This window comes from Delphinus delphis, chromosome 13 (assembly GCF_949987515.2).
Source record: "Delphinus delphis chromosome 13, mDelDel1.2, whole genome shotgun sequence".
In the NCBI taxonomy this organism is placed as follows: Eukaryota; Metazoa; Chordata; class Mammalia; order Artiodactyla; family Delphinidae; genus Delphinus; species Delphinus delphis.
Window position 1 is genome coordinate 81,806,507 of NC_082695.1, and position 17,062 is coordinate 81,823,568.

At 41.6% G+C, this 17,062-nt stretch overlaps 1 protein-coding gene and 1 pseudogene across 2 annotated transcripts in view; one reads left to right on the top strand and one right to left on the bottom strand.

Annotated features, from left to right (window-relative positions):
- Positions 1-1,993: 1,993 nt before the first annotated feature.
- RTTN (rotatin) overlaps positions 1,994-17,062 on the bottom strand; it is a 138,003-nt gene continuing 122,934 nt past the window's right edge. For both annotated transcript variants that reach the window (XM_060029205.1, XM_060029204.1), the window contains exons 44-49: positions 16,291-16,417; positions 14,029-14,231; positions 10,473-10,740; positions 4,523-4,626; positions 3,358-3,427; positions 1,994-2,283 (exon numbers count right to left, since the gene is read on the bottom strand). In XM_060029205.1, the coding sequence (XP_059885188.1) occupies positions 2,198-2,283; positions 3,358-3,427; positions 4,523-4,626; positions 10,473-10,740; positions 14,029-14,231; positions 16,291-16,417 (858 nt within the window). In that variant the 3' untranslated portion in view covers positions 1,994-2,197. The remainder of the gene's footprint in view (positions 2,284-3,357; positions 3,428-4,522; positions 4,627-10,472; positions 10,741-14,028; positions 14,232-16,290; positions 16,418-17,062) is intronic.
- LOC132436388 (small ribosomal subunit protein eS1-like) lies at positions 4,758-8,776 on the top strand (annotated as a pseudogene).

The window sequence follows — 17,062 nt, forward strand, 5'->3', positions numbered from 1 at the left end:
AAACTCACTTTCCAGCACATCCCCCTCCCCAAAGGGAGAGAAGCATTGCAAGGACACAAAAGAGTTAATGCTTTAATGAAAGAGAGATACATTTCTGAGACTGTAAGAATAATCAATCACTGATAACATCTAATAGACAATGAGCTACGTACCAGGTACACAGAGAAGACTGGGCACTCAATCCTCTCCCCAACTTTACAAGGTGGGTATACTTATCCCCAGTGACAGCGGAAGATATGGCCTGGAGGCTGTCCCAGGTCCCTGCAGATGTGCAGGGTGAGGCCAGGGCTGGCCCCAGGTCCATATGACTCCAGAGCCCTATGCCCTTAACCAGTTCGCCACGTTCCCCGAAAAAACTGTGGTCACACCTCGTATGGCAGGAACAGGAATGCCAGTCATTATTCTTACTCATCAACCTGCCGAATTTGAGAAACATCATGGGTCAAGCAGCAGATCCCAGGAAATGGGGGGCAGACAAGGTGCAGCCACAAGACTAATGATGGAAAATATACTCATCACCTGTATTAATCTAACACTACAAAGGGAAACTGGGGACCTGCAATTAAATGGTCAAATTCTATTTTTCACTCCATTATTTACAGAACACCAAAGAAAAGTACTTCCAGCTATTCACTTCTGAAAAGGATTTTAGGAAGAGTGGGGAAAGGCTCCAAGTAGGTCAGCTAATTATTCTACTTGTTTCCTCTGTTTTCAAAACCAGTCGTCCCCCAGACTGCTCAAGGCCCTAAATACAGACACCTCAGGATCAATGTCTGCCTGCAACCTCAACTTCCCTCTTCATCACCCACAAACGGATCACCTAGCCACTGCATTCACTCACCTCTAACACAGGTACAACAGCAGTATTTTAGAGAAAGACAGATTAAATAATAAATGTTTGGAGAATAGTGCCTGTGACATAGAAAGAGCTCTTTAAACGGAAGTTACAGAGAAATCTGTTCTATCAGTCATCAATGAGGGCTTAAAGGTGATACCAAGAAAATGACATAGAGTACAAGAAACCAGGAAAAAAGGAAGAAATAATTCCTAAGATTCCTGCTCTTAGAATTCTTCAGAATACTGGCATGTCCATTGCTTCAAATTAATTTGGGCTATCCAGAAACTTCTGAACTTCCTAGACCTATTTTTCAGATCTCTAATGAATAACTTTCAGAAACTACAAATTTATCTGCTTCTATTTCAGCATTTAACACATATTTTGTCCCCATGCTTCTAGCGTAAATAACATCCCATGGCTTATTTTATTAATGATAGCAATTTGCTAACAGTACTTAATAAAAAAAGTTTTTTTTTTCTTTTTCTTGTTAATCATAGTTTAATTAGAAAACATTTTCCTAAATAATGAGTGTGTATATATGTGTGTGGTGTATGTGTATGTATATGCAGGATCTTAGTTCCCCGATGAGGGACTGAACCTGGGCCACAGCAGTGAAAGCGCCAAGTCCTAACCACTGGAGCACCAGGGAACTCCCAATCTTAAGTTCTGAGTTCAGAACTACATGTTAGTTAAGAGTTATGTGAGGAGGTCTTGACAGAGTTGTTCCTGCTAGATTTTTCACATTCCTGTTCTTCATGATGTTCTGAGCTGAGACAGAATTTGAACCCAGGCCACGGTACATGACCATAAACACTATTTCTTCCTTTTTTATTACACAACATTTCAGAGGTTGAAAGGTGAAAATAATAAAATATAACACATTTATAAATCATATGGAAAGGAATTACTATCACTAAAAATTGCAAAAAGAAGCTAATCACAAGATTATACAGGTTTACTACAAATATTCCTTCACTGATGTGTATGCTTTGAAAAATAAGGGTTTGTATCGATGAGCCAAATTTCACGTAAAAATTTTTTTAAAAAAGGAAATCAGAACACAATGTCTTCTTTCCATTCCTAAAATTTATATTCATGAGACTGCTAAAAGCCTGTAAGCAGCAATTATTAGTCAATTTTCAGTTGCTAAAAATATTTTATTTTATTAAATAACTGATAAATAGGATTTTTACAAAACACATTGCATAGAAAAAAAAGAGTTTGTGTTCCCAGGACTCTCTATGCCCTTTGATGCAGAGGCTTAGCACGTCTTCAGGGACAGGTCTACACACAACTTGCTTCAAGGTTGGCTCACCTGTCCGGTGGCCGCTGGCTTCGGGGCAAAGCATCTCAGAGCGCTCATGAAGAGTTAAGTTGCTGCACAAGGTTTTCAAGACATTTCAAATAATAGGCATTTAGAGGAGTTTCTTCTGAGTTTAAGAAAGCTGAGACAGAAAAATTAGAGCACAGAAGAGCAACTTATTAAACTTTAGCACTGCACTGAACAGTAGACACACACACAAACACATGTGAATAGGATTATCTGTGACAAAGTTCTATTCCAATTCTTGAGTGCTAGCATTATAAGAATATTTTTTAATTTAATATTTAAAATACTAAACATTTTAAAAATTAAGAAGTTATGGAATTTATTTTTAATTACTGGTTTAGCCACAGAGTGTAAACAAAAATCAATATACCTCCATAATGGATACTATTACCTACGATCCCAAATGAATGCCTTGCTCTTTTTACGGACCACCCCTCCTACCACATAAATTCAAACATTCACTGCCTCTAGAAACTCATGGTCATAGCTAGAAACAAACCGAAGGGGGGGAAAAAAACCCCAAACCAAACCACTTACAAAAAAATTACACTATAAAAACATAAAAATTAATAGCCAACAGACACAGTACAGGAAAGACACAGTTCAGTACCTTAGTGGAAAAAAGGTTTAGAGAATAATGCTCATTGAAAACTGGTATCACTTAAAATGAAAAATGCACTTTGAGAGGAAAACTCTACCTCATATCATGGTCACATCACAGGACCGAGTGGATGCAGGGGCAATGGGATCTATTCTTGGAAGACTGTAATTCAACTCCCTGACGTTAGATCAACATTTTCTGTTCAAGGTCAGTTCTAATTGGGCCTAGTTCTTATCATGTAAGAACATACTTCAGCACAGTGGTGGCCACCGGCAAAAAGAAATGTGATACAAAAAAATGAGTTGGAGAAAGATCACTGACACGTCAAGAAAATACTGTATCTCAAACATTCATCTATTAGAACATTTTATTGTTTTAAAAAATGTTACATTTTTAAAAAATGAAAAACATGGACCAAGTATTGGCACACTTCACAATGCCTCAGCATAAAAGCTCCTCAGACTCAGTGTAGAACATCAGTGTAGAAAACTGCCATTTTGCTGTCAACTGTCCAAATGTATCATTAATCAGAGAACTCAGGGAACAGCTTCCAAGTTTAACTATAATCTCTTTAATAATAAAACTTACTTTTCTTTGCTGTGGAATATGCTTCATCCACTCTTCTTTTTATTGATGGATTTTTCAAAGTTGTTTTTGCCTAGGATAATATAGAGCAATCCATCAATTAGATTTATTCCCATGTGTTTAATTATCAGGATAGCACAATACTAATACTAAGTCTGCGCTTGTTGACTACAGTATTAAACAGGATACTACAGAAGAGAATGATGTAGCTAGAGATTCTACACCACTCCATCCCACTGTGCCACCGCCCACATCCTTCCCTATCTGACTTGATTTTTACTCTACTGTCCCATGTTCTTCCTTCCCTGCCCTTTTCCCCCTTCTCCCCTGATCTCAATTTGCTATTTTAAACTATACCATCTCAGTTTCAGTATTTCATTATTTCCTCAAACCTCAGATTTCAGATCAAGGATACACAATACTAGCAGTCGGCCAGTTGGTCAACAAGTATTTACTGAGCGATTCCAAAGTGCATAACCCTGTGCTGAGCCCTGGGGGTACAGGGGTGACAGTGACAAGAGCAGCCTCTGTCCTCCCAAGTGCTGACACCAGCCAGTGCGCACCAGGGACGGCCAGCTGCGTGAGCACCGTTTGGGGATGGCCATCTATCCTAACACTGTCACCTGGCCACTACTCAGCCACTAGGTACACACAGGTATTTCTCTCAGGAGTGAGACGTCTGCAATCAAAGAGAAGACCAGAGGCCAGAGAGAGCAGGTGCAAGTCCCACCTGCTGGCCGTTCCCCTGGGGCCGGCCCTGTGTCACAGCCTTACAAGGACTGAGCTGACTTCAAAGTTCAGTGATGACGTGTCCTAGAGAAAGGCGAATCTCGCAACTGGATAAAACTTCATTGTTCGGCCTGATTTCAAGATGAGTTTTTCCTTGACACGTCTTTTAGAAGAAACAGTTCATACTAGCATTGTACCAATATGGCAAATCAAGTTATATTCACAGGGAAAATTCACTCGAGAGAGAAACACTTGGAACTGAGACACCTCCTATTGAAATGATTACATGAAAGACTTTGACAGATAGTTTACTAATGGTTTGAATGCACAAAGGCAACACTATCTTTGACTCTTGATTTTTTCCTTTCTGACAGTCCTCTGACTTCTGGACAGCCTTGGTGTTTGCCCCCTAGGGACAACAATGATTTTAAGAACTGACCTTTTGGTAATTGTGAATCAAAGCCCAAAGCGCAGCTGCTCCAATCCTCTGAGCATTTTGATTCTCACTTTCCAGACAGGAAGCTAGCACACTAATGACTTTTTCTAATAATAAGCACATTAAAAAAAAAAGTTCAGTCCCAGACAATACATTGTATTCATATCTTAGACTGGTCAGATAACCCCTTTTTACCCACCAAACAAATAAATAGTTGGCAAAAGCAATCTTTTATAACATGTGGTATGTGGGAGAACCACCTGGAAACAAATTGTTTTCACAGCAGGCACAGAACTGTCAGGGAAGCCACGGCTGCTTAACTTTTTAGGCCCTAATTCAACAAAGGCACATTCATTTAAAGACAACGATAGAGCAGAAGTAAGCCACTACACAATGAGTTTATCAATGAGCCGTTCAATCATATCTCACATTTTCACATGCAGGAAAATAGGACTTGGTCTTATGATAAATTATAAAGACATTATACAAACATATCAATAGCATGGGCTACAATATAAAACAATAGTCAAGAAATACCATATTAGTTAAGCCTGTAAAAAAGGCCTAAACATTTCAAAGGCGTGTTTGTGTATGTGTGTGTGAGAGAGAGAGGAAAATGTTTTTTAAAGGCGTAACAACACACAAGATACAGCCCCTCTGTGCAAAGCTGGCCAGAGGATGAAAGACTTACAAATTATCTGCAGCAGCCTACTCATTTTAAAGTACAGATGTCTAGCCCCAAGGAGATCGTCCAAGTGTTTCAGAACAATACACGAACCTATTTTACTACTTAACTGTATGGATCATTAAATTCTATCCAATTATTTTCCCTCTAAAATGTGTGATTTTAAAAACATGCTGCATTCTTAGGGGTGAAACCCTTGTTATTGGGAACTCTCCCTATGCATTATCCCCGCCTCAGTGAATGCACCTAACTGCAGCCTAGCTGAGGGTACACTCTGTGTGTCCGCTCACTGATGAATATTCACATTGCAAGTTTATTGTAGGGGCTCAATAAATACTAGTGGGACGAAAGATTCCATAACTAAAGCAAACAAAAATGATTTCAAGTAATCTTATTTAGCATTTTTCAAGAAATTTTAAGAAATTTAAAATCTTTTACAGAAAAAAAAAAAAAAAAAGCGGCTCCATACAGTGAGCTGTGTGCAGCAGAGGGACAGACAGCGTGGAAGTGAGGTGTGGGCGCTGCCACTCTCTGCCGACTACCCCCTGCTGCCTCACCACCTGCTCTGCACTCCCCGCCACCTCTGTATCATAACCTACCCAGACCCAGGCTATATATATACAACTGTTACCTGATGCAATTCATCATGTGAGGTGATGGGTGGCAGCTGGTACTCTTAGGGACCATCATCAAATGCGAGGGTGATTTCTGTGTTCTCCAACTGAGTATCATCCAGGCATGTTTCCATACTTTTTATCAGACACTCAGAACATATAACCCATGATCTAAATAAGTTTATATAACTCCTTCAACCAGTTACTATCTCTTAAAATTTTTAATAAAGTACTGTATAGGTACTGTATAATGTATAGGTCACTTAATGTAGTGTCCCCTCTGATAATGCAAGTGGATCAATTTTTTTTAAAACACATTTTATTGTGAAATATAATATGTATACAAAAAAGCATATAAAACATTTTTAAGTTTAACAAATAGGTATGAACTGAACTTGCACAGAAACATAGAAATAACCTCGAGAACAGACGTGGATTTATTTTTATTTATCTGCTCGAAATTATCTGAGTCTCCTGAATCTATGGATTCGTGTCTGACGAAAACAGTTCTTAAAATGTTTAGCTGTCCTCGCTTACATTTCCTCTCTTCTCCTCTCCTTTGAGGACTTCAATTAAACATGCAATTAGACTGTCCCAATGTATCTGCTATGTCACTTACCTTTTTTTTTTTATTTTAAACGCTTTATTCTTTTAATCCTTTCTCATCTTTTTTAGCTGCCTGTGCTGCATTCTGGATATTGTTTTTCTGATCTATCTTCTAATACCTAAGTTTCTCCTCCACTGCACCTAACTTGCTGCCAGACATGTATACTGAGTGTTTAATTTTGGCTATTGAAGTTCTAGAATAGTCCTGTCTAACAGCACTTCCTACAGTGATGGAAATAATTATATGTATGTGGTCTAATAAGATAGCCAATAGCCACATGTAGCTAGTGTGACTAACAAACTGAATATATAATTTACACTTAAACACCTATAAGTGGCTAACTGATTATCATACTCAACAGTGAAGCTCTGCTTGGTTCTTTTTCCAAATCTTTCAATTTTTCAGTTTCCTATTCCCAGCAAATACTTTCAAGTTTGTCATTTATTTATCTAAATACTGTATAAATAAAGTCATTTCAAATCTGTGTTTTAGAATTCCAGCATCTGAAATCTAGGCAGATACGTTGGTATTTTTCCCCCTGCTCTTTCTCACTCATGTTGCCATTTCTCCTGACAAGCTTGGTCATCTTTAACTGTATACTGGCTGATGCTTTTGAAAAATTATTTGTGGAGGTTCCCTGAGGCCTAGTCCAAACTTGTCCTCCATCCATCAGAGGGCAGTCTGCTTCTGCTCAGCCCCTCGTGGCACTGTCAATCGAGGATCAGCTCCAACCAAGGTCATGGGCCACTTGTCTATGTGTGTCTGGGGTGCAGAGCTGTGAGGGGCAGTCTGTGGTGCCCATTCTCACACTTGTTTTTCTTTTCTTTCTAGTCGCCTGCATGAGGTTTGGGGCACCAATTTAATTCTGATTCATCCTCTTCTAAGAGGTTAGTTCTTTGGGATTCCAGCTCAATACCTGCAGGATGGTCCATAAGACTCCAGAGATTCCCGGCGTCTGTCCCCTCCCCTCTTGGCACTCCTGGACAAAAGCCCCAGCACACAAAGCTGGCAAATGTCCTGGGAGCTAAAGAGCCTTCTACAAACTTCTTACCTCTCTGGGTACACACTTTCAATCAAAATTGGCCTAGAAGTTTCCCACTATGTTTTCAGTTCTTTGATTTTTTAAGGTGAATTTTAATATATTTTATCTAGCATGTTCTTGTTTTCAGAGAGGAGACCTACCCTGACATGACCAGAAACAAGGAGTACTCTGGATCTGTTTAAACAGCAAAGTCAAGCCCCACTGCCCACTCTACTCCTGGCCATCTAGACTGGATGTTTGGGTGCTACTATCAGAGTTACGCAGCCTTGCTGGGAAGATTTTCAAGCTGCCTGACCCTGCCAAGCATTCCCTCTGGATCCCCAAGTGGAGACGGAGGCAGTGCCTGCGACACATTCATGTAGAAACGGCACAGTTGCTGCTTCCTACCCTGCCTTGAAGGCCCCTGATCTCACATCTGTGGGGCTGGGGAAAGCTACTTCTTTAAGCTAGTGAAGGAGAGAGCACATTGCTGATACAAGGAAATGTTTAAAAATAAATCCTGAGTGATCCAGCCTTTTGGCTCTCTGAGCAGCACCCTGGCAGTCAACAGTAACAAGCATCTTATGAAAGGCAGCAAAAAGGGAGCCAAGAAGAAAGCGGCTGACCAATTTTCTAAGAAAGATTGGTATGATGTGAAAGTACCAGCTATGTTCAATATAAGAAATATTGGGAAAATACTGGTCACGAGAACTCAAGGAACCAAAATCACATCTGATGGCCTCAAGGGTCGTGTTTTTGAAGCGAGCCCTGATGATCTGCAGAATGATGAAGCTGCATTTAGAAAATTCAAGCTAATTACTGAGGATGTTCAGGGCAAAAACTGCCTGACCAATTTCCATGGCATGGATCTTACGCATGACAAAATGTGCCCCATGGTCAAAAAATGGCAGACCATGATTGAAGCTCACGTTGATGTCAAGACTACCGACGGTTATTTGCTTCGTCTCTTCTGTGTGGGTTTTACTAAAAAATGTAAATCAGATTCGGGAAGACCTCTTATGCCCGGCACCAGCAAGTCCACCAGATCCACAAGAAGATGATGGAAATCATGACCGGAGAGGAGCAAACAAATGACTTGAAAAAGGTGGTCAATAAATTGATTCCAGACAGCACTGGAAAAGACACAGAAAAGGTCCATGATGTTTTTGTTAGAAAAGTAAAAATGCTGAAGAAGCCCAAGTTTGAACTGGGAAAACTCACAGAGCTACAGGGTGAAGGTAGTAGTCCTGGAAAAGCTGTTGGGGATGAGACAGGTACTCAAGTTGAATGAGCTAATGGATATGAGCCAACAGTCTAAGAATCTGTTTAAAATTCAGATTTTAATGGTGACAAATAAAAGATCTTATTTGTGGGAAAAAAAAAACAAAACCCTGAGTGATCCAGAAATGGAAAATGCAGACTTTTCCTTCAGTTCCCTAAAGCCTGACCTTTTCCCAACTCTCTCAATAATAAAATTGCAGCTAGCAGTCCCCAAAGAAAACATTTATTCTGAGAAAGGTGAATGCTAACAGGTGATGGCAGGAAGAGGAACAGACGCCTCACACAGGCCGTCTCACTGCCCTCTGAGGTAAGGCCCTAACGTCACCCTCATTTCACAAACGTAAGGACTGAGGGAGACACAGCGAAGGAGGATGGAAACCTGGAAACAAGTCGCTGGAGCGCCCCCCTCCCAGCCCCTCCCCCATGGCAGCTACACAGAGTCAGCAGAGGGGCCACGGGAAAGGAGATCATCGTTCATTTAGGTAAGTTAAAGGCTGGCTGAGCTTCTAAAATCTTCCCCTGCATTTCTAGCAATTCAATAATTATTATCAGAAAAATAGAATCATGACTATACACAACAAAATGTAAGCAGAATCCTTTCCACTTGGAAAACTCCGCGTTTCATAGAAAAACACCTCTAAGAAAAGTTTAAGTGAAAAACATGAATGGAAAGAGAATTAATACATCTGGAGCATCTACCATGTACCACAAACAGTGCCAGGCAGTTTATGTGTTAACAACTGATTTCTACCGAAGTCAAGAAAGGAGAGACCATTTTCTAGATGAAGAAAGTGGACCTGGAGAAGCTGCCCCAGGCGATGCTGCGGGAGCACACGAGGGCCTGGCAGCCGGCACCAGGTACGTGGGAGACTAGAGCCCACCTCTTGTCTTTTCATGATAACACACCTCCTCATAAAACTTGAAATTCACACACCCCTCACAGAAACAGCACATGGTTGCACAAACAGATGTTTCCATTTCGCTCCTTCTGTTCCAAAATTTTTCTGAATCCTCACCGATCCTCGCCTCCATCTGTCCTGAGATCAGAGAATGGAGTCGCTGTGAAGCTACTGTCACCATGTGCTGTTGGGTCCTGAACTCTGCTGACTGCTCAGTGTGGCTCTCAAGCTCACACACCCACTGGGCACCCACTAGTGACGGGCGTGAGTCTAGCTGCTCCAGATAAACATGAACAAAAGAGGCAGAAGCCTCTTGACGTGTAAGAGCTTATGTTCCAGTGCAGGCAGACGAGGAACACACAGATATACACTGAAAACACAGTGTAGCAGCTGGTGGTAGTGCTATGGGGAAACGTAAAACAGGGGAGGGGGCAGAGGGTGAGAGGGCGGGGAGGCAGGAGGAAGAGGTGGGGTTACCACGTGGACAGGCTGGTCTGGGCAGGCTCCACGGACAGGGCAGTGCCCGCTCAAAGGCGTGGAGGAGTCAGAGGACCAGGACGAGGGACGGGAGGAGGGAGGTGGGGCCCAGGCCCACCTCGGTACCACCTCCTGGATCCAGCCTGGCTGTTGTGCGGCGACTTGTTAACCCGGGAGACTCAGCAGCAACTCAGGGACGGGAATCACACCCGATTCAATTCGTCCCTACAGCTGCAGCCTCCCACAGTGCCTTGAACGCGGCGCATGATGAATAAGCACCTGGCACATTATTTATAAACTATCCTGTGTTTTCACCTGAATAACCACACGGATAAATGGACGCGTGTGGTGTACAGGCAGAATACTCACCATTAGCCAGGATCTTGGGCTTATTGGCAGGGCTGAAGCAAATGTTATGAAAAATAAGAAGAGGTAGATAAGGGCTGCTCTTATGCTTGAATTTGCTCATCTCTGTAAGTAAGTCTAAACAGCCATCGAGCCTCAGGATCATTTGCTGCCCATCTTCTCCAAACGATATGTTCAGGAGTAACTTCAACCAAAGAATGGTCAGATTACTGAGATGTTTATTTCCTCCTTTTGGCAATGTTAGAGACAGGAAGTTCTGTAAGAAGTTACTCTGTGGATAAATAGAGAGAATATCATTTTCCTCTTGAGTCTTTTCATTATTTTCCTAGTCCCTCAGAGATCACGTACTAGCATGCTGCTCCTCTTTTCCCCAACTTTAATTTCTCCTTCCTCCCAATACCTTCCAAATACTCCATCTATACTGTTTCCAGGTATAAGTGAAAAGGTTAAGGAGTGCTTAAATTTTAATTTAAATTTTAAGTGCTCAAATTTTAATTCTCACTAATCCTTTCCTGATGATGGATACAGTAACTAGTCAACTCCTAGTTATTTAGGGTTGATCATTCAGTTTGGGGATTATTTCAGGCTTCCTGAGTTTTCTCTTTCTGTCTGCCTTCTGGCAATTTTGCTCCTCATTTAAAGTGATCCTACAGGAAAGAAAAAGAAACAAAACCTCAGTCAGTCTTGGACACCAGTTAACAACTCTGGTAGTACCAACGACAAGTGTTTTTTTTAAAAAAATCTGTGGGTACATCTTATATTCACTTTACCCCAGCTGCTCATCATTACAGATGATTTCTCATGGCTACATGTCATTCTTGTAAACTTATAGATGAGAAAGCCCCATTACTTAACTGTAAGAGTCCTTTCAACCTCCAAATAAAACCCCTTCTATAAAACCACACCAAACCCTGAACTATGTGAAAGACAATAACTTATTGCCTAGAATAATCTGTATGCAAACAAGGAAAGAGGGCATAAAAGTATTAGATCAAGAAGCAGCCCAGGACAGCATGGGAACCACAGGCATTTGGATCAGGGCGCAGAAGTACAATCGCTTAACTTTCACAACTCTCCAGAGTAGCTCATCTTTCTTCCTGTTTAACGACCTATTCTGGCTTATTTCTTGGGTTCCCCTATACCTAAATCAAAATTTTGGCTTGAATCTATAAAATAAATTTGGCACTTTTACATAAAAGGACTGAGTACAAGAACGAAACGAGCTACAGAAACATTAGCAACACCACCCAAGCAACAAGTAAACTGCAGAACTGCATCCCACTCTGCCCTGCCCTTGCCATCACTCACATCTCTTCCCACCTCTCAGCCCAAATTAGTGCTTTTTAGATTCATCCCTTGTCTTTCCCATTCAGCTAGATTCTGCCATGATCTTGGGGATCTGGAGTTGACAACAGTGATAAAATATATGATAGTACTTTAAATTGTAAATATGCTCTGGGCAGTCCTTCTTTTTGCTGGGCCTAAAGACATTTTTAGACGATTTCCTGCACTGGGTAGGATGCAAAGAAATATGCCGTGGTAGAGAAAAAAGAGATTATTTTAGAATTTTAGTTGTACAATAGCATTAGCTACATTTTCTAATAACTACAGATGAGTTATGGGAGGTGTAGCTGAAAGTGTCCAGGGCTCTTCATAACAATGAGCAGAGGAAGGCTCGGAGGATTCCTAATTCGAGCAGAGGAAAAATAACCTGACTGATCTGCACCTGAAATGGAAATCTGATGAAATGGAGTCCGATCACACTTATATCAAAATACGCTTAAGGGGACTTCCCTGGTGGCACAGTGGATAGGACTCTGCGCTTCCAATGCAGGGGGCCCGGGTTCAATCCCTGGTCAGGGAACTAGATCCCGCATGCATGCTGCAACTAAGAAGCCGGCCTGCTGCCACTAAGAGTCGGTGCAACCAAATTAATAAATATTTTTTTTTTAAAAAAGGAGAAAAACAAAATATGCTTAAGTACCTTACCAAAATCATAGATTGGGGGTTGAAATATCTTAGAGATCATTTTGTTTAATCTAAAATTTTTTTGAATGAAGAAACTGAAGCTTAAAAAGAATAAGCATCAGCTCAGTCACACATCAGATCCAAGATTAGCATTTATATTCCACTTGGGAATTCCAACTTTGCTTCCTACCAGCGTGCTCTCCATAAGGAAGTGGCAGAAAGCACTGTCCCCCCCACCCCCGCCCAACAAAGTCCAGTTGCAGATGACTTCACACACACACACACACACACACACACACACACACACACACACACACACAGCAAATAGCCAGCCATGTGCTGAGGTGAGAGCAGTAGGTCCCTGATGTGCATGGCGTGAATATTCCCACCATGGCTGATTTCAAGATACCACCAAGATGTCAGCTGGCTTGCAAAATTCCTGAAAATTAACAAAAACACTCATGAACCAGCGTGAGTTAGCTCCAACATACCACTGAGAAGATCTTTGTTTAGTAAGACTGCTATTTATTTAGAGATTGCACTCAAAGTGTGTTTGTTTTTGGAGGGGGTGGTGGCTGGGGAGATGATACAATAGAGGAAAAGGAGACTCAGTTCTTATGAATGTGGTCAATTTTTGCAATTTACCTTGGCCTTCATGTAAATGAAAGGGAAGCATTCAAATTACTATGTACTAGTAAGTAACAGATAATCTGATCATATTCAAATTTTAAGGAATCTTCCAAATTAGGGATCCTGTTTACACGCACCTAAATACAGCCTAAGGGAACACGTGTACTGGGTTTGCTTAAGCCAACCGTCCCTCTTAAAGCGCCCAAGTTGAAACCAGCGGCGGGAAGTCACGTTCTGGCACAGGAGTCTCAGGGACTGAAAAGTCACCTGTGTGCCACAAAGAACTTAGGTCTAACTTGAGGAGGGGCCGTCATTTCATAAACCATTTGACAATGTAAATTGAACTAGAATTGTTATGCTCAATTTGGTCTGTTTTTTGTTTGTTTAAAGACCAATATATCGCTTTTATGATCTCAAATAAATGTAACACAGCTGTCTTTCTAAAACCATCATCTTTTTTTTTTTTTTTTTTTTGCGGTACGCGGGCCTGTCACTGTTGTGGCCTCTCCTGTTGCGGAGCACAGGCTCCGGACGCGCAGGCTCAGCGGCCATGGCTCACGGGCCCAGCCGCTCCGCGGCATGTGGGATCTTCCCGGACTGGGGCACGAACACGCGTCCCCTGCATCGGCAGGCGGACTCTCAACCACTGCGCCACTAGGGAAGCCCTAAAACCGTCATCTTTGACAGAGAGAAAATACAGTCCAAAAGCTAAGAAGACAAACTAAAAGGGAATGGTGTGATCATATTCTAGCTTCTGTCACTTTTCATGTATCATCTATCAACAGGCTTTAAACAAAGTGAACCTCCTGATCCTTTTACAATCCTTTAAAATACAATGCCTTAAAATCATAATAATTAATCCTAAAAACTGAGTTCTAGACTTTTCACACATGTCCTCGGTTGAAAGGATTATTTTACTGAGTCTCTTTTTTATGACAGGAAGGAGAGTTTAGGTACTCACTTTTTGAATTACCCCTTTACAGTCATGAGACAAGGCCAGGTTTGAAAGAAACATGAAAACCATCTGCTGGACTGCAGTGTTCTCGAGAGGCACCTGGGAAGCCATCTTCAGGATACACAGCATCAGGGAGCTGCCAGGGGCCCCTCGATGTGCAGTTTGAACAGGATATTGTCCGTAACTTGACCAACAGAGAGAACTGCAACCTTGAAAAACAACAGTCCATCACAACGTCGTCTCGGCTCCACGCTTTAGTTCAACAACCTGAGTGGTAAAGCATGTCTGTCTATCAAAGGACTCGGCCATTAGCCTGTGAACTGCAATGGCACTGAAGGCTGGTGCTGATATGTCTGCATCTGATCTAATGGACTGAGGGCCTAATGACCTCAATAAAGCATTTAAAAACACTGTGGTCTAATGCCTTCACTTTCCAGAAGAAAAAAATGAGGACCACGAAACCCTGAGGTGGGAGGACAGGACAAACGCCACCAGCCATGTCCGCTAAACGGCATCTCGGGGCTCAGAGGTGTCAGTGACTTGCTCAAGGTCACACAGCTCACAAGCAGCAAGCGCCAGCAGTAGCATCAACTGGTTTTCCAGAGTCCAGTGTTTACTCAGTAATTTAAACAACCATATGGGATTTATCAAAGGAGAAAAATAATCATAAAAGAATTAGAAATGCATTTTACTGTATTGTAACGTAAGCCTAAGGTGTGATTAGCTTGTGAAAGTCCATGCAAGGAGGCTAACTTAAGTACAACTAGATCTGAATCAAATACTTTCTGTAAAATAAACTCATAAAAGTAAACACAAATAAATAGAGTGATCTTTCCTGTATTCACACTACACAGCAGTATCCAAATACCAAGGTTTCCGTTCATGTTACATAAAACTATCACTAAATGATGCAGGTTTGCTTGGAAACAAAAAAGACAGGAAAATAAAAAGCTTCTTCCTCCATCAGAACCACATTCTAATATTTGCATCTACCGTAAGTATGTAAGTAACATAGATTACGGTTTCAAAGATTTATCATAAAGTATTGGGTTGGTCAAAAGTTTGTTCGGGTTTTTCTGTAGCATCTTATGGAACAACCCCAAACTTTTTAGCCAACCCAATATATGTTTCTTTTGCTCAGTATTTTGCAACGGATTCTTTTCTTCCCCTAAGCACACTTCCCTAAATGCTAAATTAAGGAGTGAAGGGTGGGGTAAAGAAGGATGATGTGCAGAGGCCACACTTCAGAGACCGCCGTGCCCCGTCGGTCACACTGCGAGAGGCCGTGAGCCGGGGTGGGGGGCAGTGAGAGCAGAAGTGGGGACGAAAAAGTCAACAGCAGCGGCCTGAAAACAAGGATGACGCTGCCCTGCAGTGCTCTCCATACAGCACAGAGCCTGAGGCTCTGTTCCCGCCAGCTCACACGGCCAGAGGCACGCGGAGTGGGCAACAGGACGGGCGACAGGACAGGCGGCTCCAGGGTGGAGGAAATAGCCACCCTCAGCACACAGCAGTGCCAAGATGGCTGTGAATGTTCTCAGTTCCGGTCCTTTCTCTGTCTGTCTTTTGATACCGGGAGAATCCAATTGCTACGCTGCTGACTGTTGTTAGAAGAAGCACGCAAACCTTAAACTTGCTGACTAAACCTTAAACCTGTGACCCTAAGTTTACATGGAAAATTCACACTGCCCGCAATGCCCCCCACTTCCTTCCCCTCAAACAGTTACCTCACACCTTCTCCTCAAGTCACCTCCCTGCTTGCTCTGCTCTCTCTTAGTTGTTGGCCTCTAACAATGCAGGGCCCTGGGAGGTTCTCAATAAAAAGTCTGTCAAATGCAGGAATGAAAGAGGCACCCCAATGATACCAACTGTCGCCAAGCCAACCGAACCCAGAACTACCTTTCACCACACCAGCCTCCTGTTCTAGAATCTCTTTAAGTTTTAATCTTAACCTGTTTTTAAGGTCTTCCATCATAATTTTCACTCTCAACTTTCCTCTTAAATTCAACATTCCGCTGCCATATAATCGCGACAGTTTCTCCCTCTCTATTCCCTGAGCTGTCTAATGACTCTTCTGTCTCATCAAACATATAGTAACATAACTGCTCGTTCTTATAATACCTGTGAGAAAGCATACCTCTAACCAACATACCCTCAAATAAGTGGAAGAAACACTTCAAAATGTATATACATTTTTCCACTTTAGCAACATTACATAAGATTAGTATTGCAGTATACTTTTGAAAGGCAGTGTTGGGTTCCATTTACCATTTGGAAAATTTGCAGTATAGACACAAAGCAGCTGCAGGGCAGTTTGCATCAGTGAATCATCCATCAGAAGCCAAGGCCAGAGAGAGTGCAAGACAGGGACGAGATGAGCTTCCAGGGCTGCCTCCTGCAGCAGGAAGGAAACAAGGGCAGCATTAGTCTGAATAATGAAAATATAAATTAAAATCAAAGCCAAAAAACTTGTCACCAACATGAGACAAAAACTGAATTGATTTTTGTTCTGATTAGAGAAAGGAATCCTATGGACAGATTCAGCACCTTGCAACCCAGACTGCCCTGACCACAAGCCTGACCAGTCTCGGAAGTCCCTGCAACACTGGGGTGACCAGGATACGCAGCTTAGGTCAGAAATGTAGAAAAACAGCTTCTGAACGTGTAAATTAAGCAAGACAGTGATATCTTGCAACATTAAATAAACTCTTATAAATGCTATGATATGGTTAAGAAAAGGGATTTTCTGGTTAAGGAAACATTCTGATCAATTCTGAGTTCTCCCCCCCCCCACCGTGTGTAGGTATATGTATATATATCTAATATGTGTAGCTAGACAGATAGATCAGAAGTAGATTACTGTTTTTAAATAAGTTGAATATGATAAACTTCAGTCAAAATATTATGCTAAATCAATAATTCTTAAGTAACTCAGTTTTTATTACAAAGATCAGTTACCGCTGGGACAATATTATGGATAAAATATAACTATTGGCAGTAAATGCAACAATTTTTTTAATGAACAGAGTTACTAGGCAAT